Source organism: Moschus berezovskii, chromosome 15, assembly GCF_049115385.1.
Source record: "Moschus berezovskii isolate FMDL1 chromosome 15, NW_MosBer_1.0, whole genome shotgun sequence".
Classification (NCBI taxonomy): Eukaryota; Metazoa; Chordata; class Mammalia; order Artiodactyla; family Moschidae; genus Moschus; species Moschus berezovskii.
In genome coordinates this window covers 84,748,340-84,765,053 of record NC_142474.1, presented here as the reverse complement: position 1 = coordinate 84,765,053, position 16,714 = coordinate 84,748,340, and the positions used below count along the sequence as shown (strand labels likewise).

At 45.9% G+C, this 16,714-nt stretch overlaps 1 protein-coding gene across 11 annotated transcripts in view; it reads left to right on the top strand.

Moving 5' to 3' along the window:
* Positions 1–16,714, top strand: part of KIF16B (kinesin family member 16B) — a 288,977-nt gene that overhangs the window by 184,309 nt on the left and 87,954 nt on the right. For 8 of the 11 annotated variants that reach the window (XM_055426370.2, XM_055426289.2, XM_055426280.2 and 5 more), the window contains 6 exons: positions 5,797–5,829; positions 6,198–6,251; positions 8,569–9,837; positions 12,568–12,720; positions 14,796–14,892; positions 15,603–15,653. In XM_055426370.2, coding sequence (XP_055282345.2) covers positions 5,797–5,829; positions 6,198–6,251; positions 8,569–9,837; positions 12,568–12,720; positions 14,796–14,892; positions 15,603–15,653 — 1,657 coding nt within the window. The remainder of the gene's footprint in view (positions 1–5,796; positions 5,830–6,197; positions 6,252–8,568; positions 9,838–12,567; positions 12,721–14,795; positions 14,893–15,602; positions 15,654–16,714) is intronic. The other 3 variants (XM_055426381.2, XM_055426306.2, XM_055426315.2) reach the window with 2 other exon arrangements.

Below are 16,714 nucleotides of genomic sequence, written 5' to 3'. Positions count from 1 at the left end.
CCTCCTGGGTTTAAGACGTGGTTCTGGCTGTCTTTATTAGAGAAGACAGTATTACGAGAAATAAGTTGCGAAGAAACTCAACTTAAAATGCTTATGGTATCAAATTTTACTCTTTTATTAAAACAATCTTCGTTTCTTTGAGCACTTACCATTTGCAATACAGAAGGCTTAAGACTGGCTTCTGGGAAATCTTTACCAGTACTTTGTAGACCAAGGATTTGAAAGTTCATTAGAAAACCACTCCCAGAGTACTGAGGATACTTTTATTTTAATCTTCGACATCTACCTTAAAGGGGTTTAATTTCACACCTTTCTAAATCAAATTGCATTGTGCAGTTCATATAAGCTCTTGGAATTACAGTTGTATGAAATCACTGTGCTATAGGATAACATAATTTGAAGGGGAAAAGGGGGAGTCTGGGTGTGATGTGGCAGTTTCAATTGTCTCTACAAGTAGCTTTCTCATGCTAGTTTGCATGCTAGTAGCTTTCTGATGCACATAGAAAGGACTGCAGGGCCTCTCTAGGCAGAGTCTAGTCTGGAAGAATGGCCAGGTTCTTCTTTCATGAGTTTCCCTTTGCCTCCCTTGGAGTAGCATCTGGTTTCTGCTCAGCCTTTAAAGAATATCTTGAATGACAAGCTTCTCAAGGTCAGGGAGACAGTTGGATGGGACCTGTGCAAACTCTCACACCCAAATCCAAACTTCATCTTATAGTCTTCGGATCGCCTAATCTCCATGGGATTTGCTTTCTGTCTGGTGATTTGAGACTGGCTGGAAGGGAGTTCCCGAGGGTGGGAGGGTGGTGAGAAGATTGGCCATTCTGGGCTAAACCACTATAGGTCCCATTGTGGTTGTGGTAAAAATCTAGTCCCTTGTAAGGATGCGGGAGAAGGGAACCTTCTACACTGGTTCTTTCCAGCACCTTTCCATTTGTCCCTTACCAGACTCTGGACTGAGTCCAAACATCCCGGCAACAGAGCAGAGATTCTTTCAAAAATGACTCATGCTTGATCAGAACCAGCTGCATAATTTGCAGAGCTCAGTGCATAATGAAATGTAGTATTAAGAATTCCAGGATGATGATAGCAGAGCATCACATGAGTGCAGAGCCCTGGGCACCTTCATGGACTGACCACCCATGAGGTCATGCCTGGATTTGACAATAACCTGCAAGCCAGGCCTCCCCACTGACCAGGAACTTTTCCCTTACCTGTTCTCATACCTCCTGTGGGGGCTGTCCCCCACAGGAAAAGTGAAATGAGAGGTATCAGACTCATCACCACTGATTTTAAAACATTAAAATTTTTTTTTCCTTTTTCATTTTTGATAATCACAGTCTCCTTTCAGTGTAATGGTGCGAATGGAGAAATTCCCACCCCCTTCTGTTTTCATCATCAATGATAACAGGGATATAATTCGCAAGATGTGCAGTGATGTCTCCAAATGCTGCTGCTGCTGCTAAGTTGCTTCAGTCATGTCTGACTCTGTGTGACCCCATAGACGGCAGCCCACCAGGCTCCCCAGTCCCTGGGATTCTCCAGGCAGGAACACTGGAGTGGGTTGCCATGTCCTTCTCCATTGCATGAAAGTGAAAAGTGAAAGTGAAGTCGCTCAGTCGTTTCCGACTCTTCGCGACCCCATGGACTTCAGCCCACAGGGCTCCTCCACCCATGGGATTTTCCAGGCAATAGTACTGGAGTGGGGTGCCGTTGCCTTCTCTGTTCCAAATGCTAGATGTCTTTTAATGCACAAAAGAGGTCATGTCTCATCAGATAGATTGTATGCTATGCCTTTTTGTTGGCCCTAACACGGTGTGTGTACTTCCAACTGTCACTTAAAAACACCTGCAAAAATTATATCCTTTTGTGATTTTCCTTTTAATTATAACATTTAGGAAATTAGCATTTGGGGCCAAGATAATTCCAGTAAAGCAAGATAGTGAATTACACTTATTTAAAATGAAGCTGTATTAAAGTACAATTATAGTAGATACTCTTTCCTTGATATTAACACACATTTATATTTTACAGTCTGTTGAGGTTTTGCTCTTTGAAATAATTATCGTTGATTATGGAAAAAGATGCATTTTAAAGTATGATTAGTAAATATGTAATATTAAATAGAAGCCAAACAGTACCAGCAACAGCTGATATCACCTTATATTTAAAATATAGTTCCTGACTTTGTAATTATGACTCTCTCCATAGACTATTTTGAAGTTAAAGACTGAGTATCTTTATCTATTTAACTCTTAATTTCGAGGAAATGGAAATCGTTATTTATTAAGGGGATCTTCTCTCTCTGTCTTGGCCGCTCATCTTCAGCCTGGAGGGCCCCTCCTTCTCCGTCAGTCGCTGCTGTGTCTGTGGTCTTCCAGACCATCAGTGAGCGTGGCCACCACTGGGCTCCTCCTTGTCTTTGGGGATCACATATGGGAAGCAGACTTGAGCACCTATTGTGTACAGGCGCTCTGCAGAAGTTCACGTGTACTGACTCCTTCCACACCTGTGTCCTGGGTAACCTCATCCATCTCTGCTCCATTCCCGCCTGGATGCTGGTGAATCTCAGGTCTGAGTCTCCGTCCTTGAGAAGGGTCCAAGTGCCAGATCTCTGTTTCTATTCCCCCTGCCTGCCAGACAGCTCAGTTTGGTTGACCCTGGAATCATTAGATTCAATACTTGTAAAACTGAGCTTCCTTTCTTGAAGACAGAATAGAGACAAACTGTGGCCTCTGAAGTCAGTTGATTCTGCCGTTTACTGGAGACATGGCGCTTCTCGCGTGTGAAATGGGGGAACGATGGCGCCTGCCTCCCGGGCCACGGTGAGAGGCACAGGTGTGGACTGACTCGTGTGGACGCTGAGCAGCCCCTCACCTGCATCACCGTGAGCATAGGCGCGGCCGCCCCTGCTGCTGCTCCCCGCTGGGCTTCTTGTCTCAGGCCACAGACGAGAGGCAGACTCGCGCACCTACTATGCGCAGGCACTCTGCAGATGTTTCATATGAACTGTCTTGTTTGATGGGATGTGTGTTTGTCTCCTTTGAGGGAACGCCTGTTACTTTCTTCTAAGTCTGTGAAAATTAAGCACCCAGGGTTAAAGAACTCATGCTTAGCCTCACAACCACTAGCTTTTGTATTCAACTGACCAACTGACCTTTGAGCGCAACCTCTTGGCTGTAATGCTCTGCCTCCCCACCCACTGTGTGACCCTGCCAGGAACCATCTTTGATTCTTTCTTTCCCATCACAACTCCGGACACAATGCAGCCTGTTACCAGGTTCTGTCACCTTGACAGAAGATAGCAGATGTCTGTCACCTTCATATCAGAAGATACCAGCGCTGCTTTATCCCAGTTATGTCGGGTCCTGCCTCTGTCATCTCTTGTGTCCATGATGACACTGGCCTCCTGATCTATTTCTTGGCTTCTCCTCTCACCTGTTGTCTGTGGGCTCTCCAACAACCCTGTTCCAAGACACTTTTTTGCCGCCATCTTTAGGGTCAAGTTCAGAGTCCTCAATATAACTTCTAAGGCCCCGCACCCTGGAGCTTCTGCAATCACACTGAACTTTGGATTTTGCCACCCTCCATGTGCCCCCTGCCCCCCGCCCCCGCAGAAAGCCATTTTCCTGAGTTTCTTCATCGTCTTGAGGAAGACTGTCATAGCCTAGGTGGAAGTTCCCTTGAGAGTCTTGCCTTGATTCTCATCCTGCCAAATTCTGCGATCCGTACCTGCTCTGTTTGTTATCTGTGACACTGCCCTTCCTCACTCTGGCTCGTGAGTCACTGGGTGCACTTCTTGTTTTTATTCTGTTGTCACTTACAGACTGGAAGCCCCGCATGGGCAGGGGCCACATCTCCCTTCTCAGACACTGTATCCCCTGTGCCTTGCACAGCACCTGGCACTGGGCTCAGTAAAGCACATAGGTGCTGAGTGTCAGACTGAAGAAGATACCAGAACTCACATGTTCTGGAGACCACCAGTTACCAGCAGTTGTGGAGGTCAGTGCAGATTTTAGTACCAAATTGGCTCAGGCCCTCCCTCTGCTACTTGCCTGCTCCAAGCCTCAGTTTCCTGGCTTATACAATAAGGATAAGACCTGAGAAGGTTCGGGAACAAAGTGAGGGCATAGCATGCTCCCTGCCTCCCAGCACCTGCGAGCTGTGAGCTGTCCTGTGATAGGGGTTTATTGTTGTGTGTTGTTTTTTTTTTTCCACACCGCAGGGCACGTGCAATCTTCGTTCAACAACCAGGGATCAAACCCATGCCCCCTGCACTGTAAGGACAGGCTCTTAACCTCTGAAACTCCAGGAAAGTTCCTAACTCCTGTGATAGGTTTTCATTCGAACCTCTCAGAGCAACATTTGGGTTATGACCGTTCTTCTGTGACATTGTCAGAGGAGAGTAATGTTGTCTGCTGATGGTCACATTGAACCAGTGTTCACAGAAAATAAAAATTGAGAATAAAGACAATTCAAGGAAAATCCTCAGGTTTTGAAAGTGTTTTTAGCCAGTGATTTTTTTTTTTTTGACTCTGCTTCTAAGAAGACTAAACTGTACTGGTCTCACACTAGGAATCATTCCCAAGGATCTGTTTACCATTATATAAAGAGAATGATCATATATGAACTTTAATGAAGCCCTGCATCTACTTAGTGTAATGGCATGTAAATAAGGCTTGGAAATTGGCAAATACTCTTCATATAGATTTATGATTGACTTCTCATGGATGGCAGTCCCTATAATCTACAGATTATTTTCATTTGACAGAAAAATAAATATAACCCTAAATGATAAGTTTCAGTGAAAGATTTAATATTTTTATTACGCATCATAAGCTGGAAGCATTGCTCATAAAATGAATGGACTGTCATGTTTTGGAAGCAGGCTGTGTGGGTTCAAGTCCTGGTTCCTCCATGTCTTACCGCCCTTATCTTGGACAAGTTCTTTCTCATCTCTGGGCTCCTGATATGTTAGTGGGTTTATGCTGTGTGCGATCTCAGGATTAGCTGGCAGGCCGAATCGGCAAAGGTGCAAGCCGCTCAGCACAGCGCTCAGCTCCACCCCGCCCCCGCCCCCACCGCTGCCGCTGAGACCCCTCACCCTCAGTTGTAACCCAGGTTCAGTTTGACAGGCCTGCTGGAAGTCTCATTAGCTCATCGCACAGGAAGCTGCTGCCAGCCTGGATTAACATGTTATCCAAGGAAAAGAGTTGACAACGAATTTTTCCATAGTGTGCCTTTTTGCCTGTATCTGCCAGAACGGGAAAAGGTATAAGTTTAACAGTTGCAGTTCATGCTGTTTAAAAGGTATAGTGCAACCTTGAAGTAATTCAAGCTAGTATTTGAGAAGAAATCAACTTTTGTTATCCGTATTTTAATGAGTTTTAAATTGTCCAGTGACCTAGCTCCCTTTATTTTGCTACCAGTGTGGTCAATCTAGTCATCATCTCTGTAGCCCCCAGGGGCTGCTGTATCATGTAATTACTGATTACAGTAGGATCTTGAGAAACCTGCATACAGGAGAACTGTCTTTAAAGTAGTAAAAGTATAAATTTGACTTTTGTGGGCAGTTATTATTGGCACTATAATTATCATGGGAAGTGTGGGAAGCCTAACAGCCAGCTCTTTGGAGTATTTGGTTGAAGAAGTGGTTGGGAAATGTGATATGTATGAAAAGACGTTTCAATTTGTGCATGACAATTGGCTATTGAGTATCTTAGTGCTTTTCGCACGATGTCTCCCCAGTTACCTCTCTTCTTAACTGATGTCTGTGCTCTCTCTCTACCTCCCTGGCAGTATTTTCCCCATAAAAGGACCCATTTGTCTAAGGTAGAGATTCTTCATTGTTTTGTACTAATCTGTGACTAAATTGCATGGGGTCAGCATGCTTCTCATTTAGAAGTCGTCTTTAACTCTGCTTCTTCCATATAGTGGAAGTGTTTCCGCTATATGGACTTTCATATAGTGTTTTTTGTTTCCTTTTCTTCAAGTAAAGTATGTTCCTTCTCAGCCTGAATTCAAGCACCCCAAAGTATGTCTAATTTCTAATCATAGCTATAGAGCAGAGAATACATTTTAAACTTGCTAATGCACAATGATTAAAAATCATGCTTGACAGACTGATGCTCTTTGGAGAGAAAGAAAGAGTAAAAAAGCACTTTCAGAAAAGTAACTTGTTTTTCGTTTGATTTTACTAGACTTGAATTTGAGCGGCAGCAGCGTGAAGAGCTTGAGAAATTAGAAAGTAAAAGGTGAGCCACATGGTATGGAGTCTTACTAACACCACATAGAGGTGGGTGCCTGTATTGAGGTCCTAGACTGACTTCCCCTGCGTCTGCGTCGTTCCCTTCTGGCTCGGTGTCCAGCCATTTACACATCTGATGACTACAACTCCTTTTTCTTTAGCTGGTCAATTTTACTTCATGTTTGAATTTTTAATCATTTTTATTTTATTTTTTATCGGAGGCTAATTATTTTACAATATTATATTGGTTGGTTTTGCCATACATTGACATGAATCCACCCCAGGTGTACATGAGTTCCCCCTCCCGAACCCCCCTCCCACCTCCCTCCTCCCCTTATCCTCCCTCTGGGTCATCCCCGCATACCAGCCCAGAGCATCCTGTAACATGCATCGACCCTGGACTGGCGATTCGTTTCACGTATGATAATATACATGTTTCAATGCCATTCTCCCAAACCATCCCACCCTCACTGTCTCCCACAGAGTCCCAAAGACTGTTCTATACATCTGTGTCTCTTTTGCTGTCTCGTATACAGGGTTATCATTTCCATCTTTCTAAATTCCATATATATGCGTTAGTATACTGTATTGGTGTTTTTCTTTCTGGCTTACTTCACTCTGTATAATAGGCTCTAGTTTCATCCACCTCATTAGAACTGGTTCAAATGCATTCTTTTTAATGGCTGAGTAATACTCCATTGTGTATATGTACCAAAGCTTTCTTATCCGTTCGTCTGTAGATGGACATCTAGCTTGCTTCCATGTCCTGGCTATTATAAACAGTGCTGCAATGAACATTGGAGTACATGTGTCTCTTTCAATTCTGGTTTCCTCGGTGTGTATGCCCAGGAGTGCGATTGCTGGATCATTGTTTTTAATTACTAATTTTTTTTTTTTTGGCCATGCCACATGGCACGTGGGATCTTACTTCCCGGATCAGGGAATGAACCTGTGTCCCCTGCATTGGATGTGCAGAGTCTTACCCACTGGAACAGTCTCAATGTTTGAATTTTTAAAAATGGTTCATCTTCAAATACTTGTGAGAGGGAATAGAGTCAGTGCGCACATTTAATACACTCGTTAAATGTCATACACCAAATAATAGATGTATTTAAATTTAACTAAACAGTATATCTTCCTTAAGAATATCCCCTGAGTTTTGAAAAAGCCAAAAGAATGGCAGTTCTCATTCTTACATCCTTTCCCTTTTTAAACATCTTTCCTTAGCGTCGACTGGCCATTTGTACAGCATTCTCTATTCCGCCTCTGCATGTTCTCGGCTCCCTTTTCTTTGGGGCGTGTCTGTGTGCGCGCACATGTGCACATGCGTGTGTGTGTGGTTATTTAATTGATTTGGAGAGGGTTTTTTAATATGCTCTGAATATAATTCTCTGAAAAAGCTGTATTTTTTTTTCCTGTTCTATGTAACAAGCCAAGAAATGAACCAACAACAGATACTAGCATAGAAAGCAAGGTCACAGAAAATCTGTACCCTGGATATTTAGTCTGGAGGTTACAGATGATTTCGTTTAACTCCCAGCATCATGTAAGATAGGGCTTGCGTGGGTCAGGAGAGAGACCTTGCACCCACACTCTGACATGCCCTGTGCTCTTGCTCTAAAGGCCATCCCTCCCAACCTTGAAACACTGAGTTAGCACCCAGTGGGGACCCTTTGCTCTCTGACACATGACACATGGCCCCTGGAATCATGCATTTAAATATTCTAATGGAGATTGCCGTTATTTTCAATGTTATGCATTAATAAACTAATATTTTGGGTCATTTGGTAATTGCCATTTGTCCTAAACTAGTGATTAAATGCTCAACAGTGTGTAGTTATTTGACCTGGAACAATGAAATGTTGATTATCTTGACTTTGATATTTGACCCTGATGAGTTGAGGACAGCATAAGAATTTTTATTTAATGTCATTTTGTCACCGAATTTCCACTGAGTTTTAGCCACTGGGCTGAATAAAATTATTCACATTTAAATTTAAATTGGGCACGGCTCTTTCTCTTTGAGCTCAGGGGTCTTTTAAAATTATATCATGCATAACACATTATGCTTATAGGCACTACAAAGAAATGATATCAGAGGCTACTCGAGGAGATTAGGCAAATGATATGTTGGACAGTTACAGAGTAAAAAAATTAAACAGCAGGCCACTGGATATTAAAAGGAAAGTGCTGTTCTCTTTTTAAATTTTAGTGGAGGGTATGCAGTGTAAGGCCATTTCCAGGACCTATCAGTTCAGGGAGAAGTCAGAGCAGCATGTGAAGCTAGTGATCAAATAACGACCAGTCACCGCTTTGCGTTTCAGAAAACTCATAGAAGAGATGGAGGAGAAGCAGAAGTCCGACAAGGCGGCGCTGGAGCGGATGCAGCAGGAGGTGGAGACGCAGCGCCAGGAGACGGAGATGGCACAGCGGCAGATCCGCAAGCAGGAGGAGAGCCTCAAACGGCGCAGCTCGCACCTGGAGAGCACGCTCAAGGACCTGCTGGCCGAGAAGGAGCGCTTCGAGGAGGCGAGGCAGCGGGAGCAGCAGGAGACGGAGCTGCAGAAGAAGAAACAGGAGGAGGAACGCTTCCTGCGTGTCCAGGAGGAGCTCCAGCGCCTGCAGGAACTCAATAGCCACGAGAAGGCCGAGAAGGTTCAGATATTTCAGGAGCTGGAGCGACTCAAGAGGGAAAAGGCGGAGCAGTACACCAAGCTGGAGCAGGAGCGGCAGCGGGAGCAGGAGCAGGACCAGGTCCTGCGCGAGCCGCAGCTGGAGGCGCAGCCCCGTGCGAGGCAGCAGCTGTCGCAGCACGGGGAGGCGCGGCGCGCTGCCGAGGAGCGCCGGCAGCTGGAGGGCATCCGCGCCGCCCTCCTGCGCGCCAGGGAGGCCCGGGCCGCGGCCGGCGGCGACGGCCCGGAGCTCGAGCGGGCGCAGCTGCGGTTCTCGGAGTTCAAGCGAACGCAGCTGGCCACGCTGGCCAACATGGAGAAGGAGCTGCTGCAGCAGAAGGACCTCCTGAAACGGGAGCTGGAGGAGGACCGGGAATTCCTCCGTGAGCGCTTAGCGTCTGGCAGCCAGGAAGAATTGAGGGGGTCAGAAAAGGAGGAGGAGGGCGGCACGGACATCCTCTGGGCGGCCGTAGCGGTGGAGCGGATGCAGCCGGCGGAGGGCATACTGCAGTGTAAGAAGCGCCAGCTCCGGGACCTCCTGCAGCAGCATTTGCCCAGGCTGTCGGAGGAGAAGCAGAGAGTCCGTGAGATCCTCGACCGAGGTCCTCTCGGCCTGGACTACACTCTGTACCTAGTGGAGAAAGAGATGGAAGAAAAGGAAGAGCAGCTCGTGCAGTACCAGGCCAGCGCCAGCCCGCTGCAGAAGCTGCAGGCCACCTTCGATTGCACAGCCAACGTGGCCCGGCAAGAGGAGAAGGCGAGGCGGAAGGAGGAGGAGATCCTGGAGTCCCGAGAGCAGCAGCAGCGCCAGGCGCTGGAGCGCGCGGTGGCCCGGCTGGGGAGGAGGCACTCCGCACTGCAGAGGCGCTGCGCCCGGGCCGCTGGCGGCGAGCAGGAAGCCCTGCAGAAGGACCAGGAGAGGTGAGCGCGTCCCAGGGAGCGCCTGCCATGCCTTCCGGGGCTCCAGGCATTAGGTTAATGGCTTGGTTTCCCCCCCTGAGTGCTGTGTCTCTGACTGATACATCAGTGAATGGCTAAGCCTTGTTTTCTTTTTCTTTAGAATCCTTTAGAATCACTATCCTAAAGTTGAAAAGAACACACAAAAACCAAGTCCTGGTCTGTTACCTCAGTGACCTCTGATCGTGTGTGTAATATTTTAATAAACATTGAATACTGAAAAGGCTTCCAGCCCGATTTCCCCACCCCCATTCCTGCCCACACCTCAACATCTCCGTGAGGACAAGCAGCACTTACTCTGGGGAAGGAACGCTCCTGAGTTCACAGGTTGTGTAGACACTGATTTCCACACCTGGCAGCGAACTGAAAAGCAGTTCTCCCCCCTCCCCCCCGGGGGGGGGGGTGTTTCTTAGTGTTTGATGGGAGACTTCAGGATTCTGAATTAAAAAATAAAGCTCTCCAGATGTTCTGAACACAAGTCTCTCCAGGCTCATTTGGTGATGATTTACTGATACTACTTTGGAGGTTGTGAACTAGGAGCCAGCACTATTTTCATGGTAAAGGAAGAGTGTTTCTCTTCTACCACCTCTTAACTGTCACCATGCTTCCTGGAGGTAGGGTCTCAAAACTAATAAATACTCACACTGGAGGGTGCTTTTTCTGCTAACCCTGTAGGTGTGATGCCAAGACTCTCAGCGAGACTGGCAGCCAGCTGGTTTGCAAATGTCTCAAGGTTTTTTGTTCTGCAAGGGGGCTTCGTCCCCTGCCCAGCCCCTTCCTTCCCCGCTTGCCATGGATAGGCTCTTCCATCTTGGAGCAGCAGTGTTTGTCTTTACCCTTATGAAGAGGACATGGACCTTGTCTTTAGTAATTCCAGATCCTTTGGTCTGTTGGGATCTTAACCGAAGCCTGGGAACAGGGAGCTGGAAGGTTCCGTGCCTCCTTGAAGTCCTCCCCCTGCCTCCCACACCTTCCTAGGGGCTGCAACAGAAGCCAGCTGCTGGCTTCTCGGAGCCCAGCTTGACATGGGCAGAGGCTTGGAATCCATGCTGGTGAAAAGGCAAGACCTACTGTGAGGTGTTGCTGGAGCCATCATCAGGGTCAGGACAGCGTCCTTTCAAACCATCTGCTTAAACGATTCTCTTTACCAAGCTCCCCGGTGATTCCCTCAGGCAAAGCAGTGACAGATGAAACAATCAAAAACCACAATGCTGTGACTTCAGAGAAATAGGTCTGAGATTTAAGAAAATGGTTGTAAGTGTGTTACGTAAATGAAATTGCTGGACAAAGCTCCAGCCCCAGGAAACGTAAAGCAGAGGAGACGTGCTCTCAGTTTGTGTCCTGCACTTCACAGTGAGAGTGCAGCGGGGGCTTGGAGCCTGCCGTCCCTGGCTTCTGTCAGCCGGCCTTTCTCCCTGGCCCTTTAGCGGATACACTTTAGTGATTTCCCAATGTCAGCATTTCTCTGGAAGCTGTGTAAAAGAAGCTTTTAGCTTCGTGTGTTTTGATGGAGTAGATTTCACAAAGCCCTGATTGAGGCCAGCAGATTCTCAGCACTTTGTTGTGGCTGTGACAGTCCTGTAGCCTTCTGGGGGTCTTGGTTTTTTGTCTTATTATTTCTCTGGGCTCTCCCACCTGAGCCAGGGCCTGCCGTGCTCCCTGACCTGACCACTTGTGAATTTCTAAAGTGCAAAATACCAGATTCACAGGGAGCCAGATTGGACCCACACTGCATTGCATTTGTGTTTCTCTGCCAGCTTGCTTTATGAGGTAGGTTTAATCCATTTTCTTCTTCTTTCCCCCTCGATGGTTATATAGCCACAGGGGACAAATATCAGGCACTTGGAAAGTGGCAGGGTTGCATCTCGACACCAGCTGAGATCCAAGTCTAACAGTGAGTGGGCTTGTGTTCCTTAGGACACACTGACTGGCACGCTCGGCTCTTTGGCCTGATGGCCCTGAATTCAGTCACGCCTGGGCCAGTGGGAGACCAGCTTCATACATACTTGACCTTACATTAGCTATGTCGTCTGCCTTTGGAAATAAGTGTTTGGTTCCAGAGCTTATGGTTTCTATTAATTTCTGTAGATACTCAGCCTATTTTCCTAGGTCTCTTTCACCTATTTCCCTTTTCCATACCCTCTGCCTTAGCCAGAGCAGATTCCTGGTTTTCGTGGCTTAGTCCCTTTGTTTCTGCACCTAGAGTACTGTTCACTGTCATCGTCAAATGCCAAATTCCTATTGGCCTGGGTGGACTCAATTTAGAACTGCCTTGACCTTGAAGGTTCTTCTGGATTGGCAGTTTTCAAAGATTCTTTAAAACAAAAATCTCTTTTGTCAAATGGACATCCTTGTTGGAATATGATGTATAGTCCATAACCATCAGTTTTGTTGAAGCCAGGGTCGGGGCTCAGAATTCTGCACTTGTACTTCTGAGGATTTACTGGACACAGTGGGAATACCTTTGCCCTTGATGTAGAATTCTCTCTAACTGCTGGACGTTGGTGGCATTTGTCCTGAAACTCTCTTGTGGCTTGTTACCACCTTGTACATTGTCTTACAGGTCTGCAACACCTTTTCTACCAGAAGGTAAAGCTCCTTGAGCAGTTTTTGTCTGGATCCCCTGTGGTTTCTGGGGAAGCAGCTCAGGAGACACTGTTAATGAGTGAATTCACGTAACTTTCGTCATTGTAGGTTAGAACATGAAATCCGGCAGTTGAAGCTGAAGATCTGTGAGGTCGATGGTGTTCACAAAGGGCATCGTGGGACCCTAGAGGGAAAGCCTGCTGCTTCCAGCTTCCCATCCAGTGCAGAGAAATCTCACCCGGTCCCTCTTATGGATGCGAGGTACTGGACAGCACGCTGATGCCAGGCCTATTTCTGATGTGATTTGATGACTCAGGGTACCCTATATTGGCCAGTTTGCATATGAAGAGCTCTTTACAAGGTGATGAGCAGTACTTGTCCCCAAGACATATTTGTCTTGATCAGCTGTTGCCTGGCCCCTGGTGGGGTGAGATGTCCTTTAAAGGTCTCAAGACCGTATACTCGGCCAGTCAAATCAAGAATGCTGGTGCAAGTAGTTTGTGTAAGAAGGCAGAATTGTTAAAAGGTTCAGGGAGGGCCTTCCCTGGTGGGCCACTGGTTAAGAATCTGCCTTGTAATGCAAGGGACGTTTGTTCACTCCCTGGTCGGGGAACTAAGATCTCACATGCCATGGAGCAGCTGAGCCCACATGCCACAGCTGGGGATTCTGTGTGCCACAGTGAAAGACCCCAAGCGATCCCAGGAAGATCCCACAGGCCACAACTAAGACCCAGTGCGACCAAATAAATAAATGTTTGAAGAAAAAAAATAGGTTTAGGAGAACCAGGAAGGAGTGATGCCAGGCCAGGCTGAGAGGAGCAAATAAAGTTAATTGGATTGTACCAAGAAGGACCTTGTGCTGACAGTTTACAGAAGTCATTGGTTACAAATAGATACCACAGAGACTGTACCATACATTCAGAATGACCATGAATAGCATGCACACATATCTAATGTTACTCTAGAAAAGTGATTTTCTACTTGGGGGGGGGCATCATGAATTGATCTGTGGCTTGGAGCCTTCAGCTAAATCGACCTGTTTATTCTTTCCCTGTAAGAAAATTTACAGTTTTCCTCACCCCATCTATGCCATGGGGACATTTCAGCCTGGGCTGTCCTGAGCCCTGGGTGCTAGGAGATAGCTATTCAGATACCAGAATGTACTCAGAATGGCACAAACCTCTGAAGTCCTTTAAGCCTAGGTTGTTGTCCTCTGTGGCACTTAAAATTTAAGTAAAGGTTCAGAGAGAGAGTTTGTTTATAGGAGGCCTTGGCTCATATTCAGTTGCATATGATTTTCTTTACTGAAATACTGAAATGTAAATACTGTATTCTATTACCCTTGCACCATTCTTTTGAGCTATTTTACCTATAATATTAATCTCTTTACCCAGCATATTAGAAAGTCGTTTCGCCAGGTCAGTAGTACAGAAATGTTTCTAGAATTATGTGTAGACTTAGATGAAACCAGATTTTAAATTTTTTAGTGTGCTAAGATGTAAACATGCAAAGTGGTTCATTTAAAACAATCTCTGTAATTCAGCGTTTGTAGATCCAGGGCTGGGAACCTAGAACTGAGAAAGCCTTGCCTTTGGGCAGCCTGAGTCACTGGAAAGATTCTGATGGACCCCAAATCCTCTCTTCTCCCTGGTTCTTCTGGGTGGATGGCTGCACTTTATATAGTTTCCCCTATGTATTGTATGGAGTGCCAGATATTTGGTTGACAGCTGCTTCAAAAGTCAGCTGTTTCTGGCTTCTGTGTTGGCCCTTGGCTGGGCCTTTTGGAAGGTAGAGACCTGTAGAATGCAGTGTCTCAGGGCCAGGCACAGCGACGACACAGGGAGGGGATGAGGTGAGACAGCGTGCCATCCAGTGGGGAGGTCTGTGAGACTGCACCCGCCTCTTTGACTTTCCTTTCAATCCTCTGAAATGACTTTGTGTTTGGTGACAAATAATTATCCCCAGTGTCGTGTGAGGAAACCAAGGCTTGGTGAGTGAAGTGCTGGGTCTCAGAATCAGTCCTGAGACCGTGGAGGGTCTCTGACTCTCTCCTGACCCACAGCAGGAGTTCTGTCTGGACATCAGAGGGAATTTGGATGGGATAACTGAGTCTCCCTTCCGTTCCCAGGATTCGGTAATTTGTCCAGGCCTCTCTTGTTGGAGGAAAACCCAAGATAGTCACATTTCTTAGAAGGCAAAGGTTGGAGGCTCTGAGTTAACTATGTTTAGCCTTTAGAACAGGAAGGCGTCTGGTTGCCAAGGGTGTGGTAAGCAGGATCTCAGGATGCCCCGTGTGGTTCGACGGGATCATGGACTCCCATCTCCTCGGCTTTCAGGATCAGTGCGTACATTGAAGAGGAGGTCCAGAGACGCCTTCAGGGTCTGCACCGTGTGGTTGGTGATGGCAGCAGTGACCCTGCGGACACCGTGAAGGTGAGCGAAGGAGCTGGCCATCCGGGCGGTCGTTTTCGAGATGACTTTTCATTAAGGAGCTGGGGGTGGTGATCTTTTATTTACAGTTCTTCAGTGAGAAAATTGAGATATAAAATGTTCTCGAATAATTAAATATTACTTGGGTGGAGCTTGTATGCAGATAGTCTTATTTCAGGAGTAACTTTATTTGAACATTTTGAACTTATAGGGGAAATTCATAAGTGAAAATGAAGTTTTCTAAAATGTTTCATTTATCTCAATTTACAAAAATTCTACACATAACACCTTTCTGTTCTCTCCAAAAATAAAATCAATTTCGTAAGTATTTAATCCACTTGATAAATTATCCCAAGTAGAAATACAGTTTTGCCTTTGAGAAGATACATACTTGTAACTTGTTGATTTTTATAAAAATGAAGTCATTTCCTTCCTATCCTACAAATTAAGAAGTATCCTACGGAAATCTTGCCTTTAATGTTATGCTGTGAATTTTAAGGTTAGGAATAAATGGTTCAGTTCCATTTACAGGCAGATGTATCCATAGAGTCACGTTTACCATGGAAATATAAACTCTCAAGAAAGGTCATTGTTGAATGACAAGTATGTTTCTTTAGAATTTTGTTCTCATAAATATTCTAATCAAATAAGTTTTTTTCCCTCTATGTGAACATGCTGTAATTTAATATAGAGGGCTTTTATTTTCATTCCAGGATAATGAGAAACTCCACAATGGCACCATTCAACGTAAGCTAAAATATGAGGTAGGTAATGACTTTTCAGATTGATAGGGTCGCCTTAAATTACGGCATGCTTGTGTGATTAAATTTTCTTAATGTTTAGTTGCATAATTAGAATTTCGAAGTCCCAGTGAGGTTAATGGCTAATAGGCAAGGCAAGCTATTATATGACTTAAAAATTAAACGGAATCCTGCCGGTTGCAAACTGCTCTGACTTTATTTGAATGTGTGTAGCTGTGGTAGAGACCCTCTGCCCAGTTTTTCATTCCTAACAGTATCTTTTCTCTTGGTCTGCATTTAAGAGGCTGAATTATGTAATCAGAATCAGATAGGGGGTTTGGAAATGAACCCGAGTACTTCCTGATGTGTTAGGAGCCCTGCATGTTTATGGACCGTGCTGGCATTGGCACAGAGGAAATGCTTTTGGTTGGGTAGCTTATTTCTCCAGTTCCTTGTCAAACCCGGGTTTATTTGGGCATATGATTTGTAAGGCTTTTCTTGTATTTTCCTCCACTGAGGGACTTGTCCTTCTCATACACTCCTAAATTAAAAAGCCAAAAAAAAAGCAAAACTAGGAGGTAGTAGAGATCTTACGTCACTGAGCAGAGTGAGCGACAGGGGGGCGTATGTCCTCCAGGAGACGGACCACCTCACCCTCCGTCAGACCCACCTGGGAATAACGCTGTCTTCCTCTGAAAGTGCGACTCCTCAGGAGAAGGGCTTGTGAAGAAAAGGACGCTGCCTTTCACTCCGTTGTATCCACATGTCTAGCCTGTAGCGGGCTGGCCGTGAGCCTTGTGTGGCGCTGGTTTGCAGACACCACAGTGACGCTCTAGGCAGGGCAGATGTACATGCAGGAGCCCCGTGAAGCACACCGAGAGGCCAGAGAAACACGCGTGAGCCTGGAACACTTGTCAGTCTCGCGTTCACATTAAGTGTGCCCCTGGTTATGCTTACATTTTGGACGTTTACTCATGGACTTATTTTCACAACTAAATTTGCCCCCTTGAAAATTGAATCAAAGCCTTAGCATTCTTTTTTTTTTTTAAGAGTAGAATATTAGACCAAGAAATGGATACTGTGGC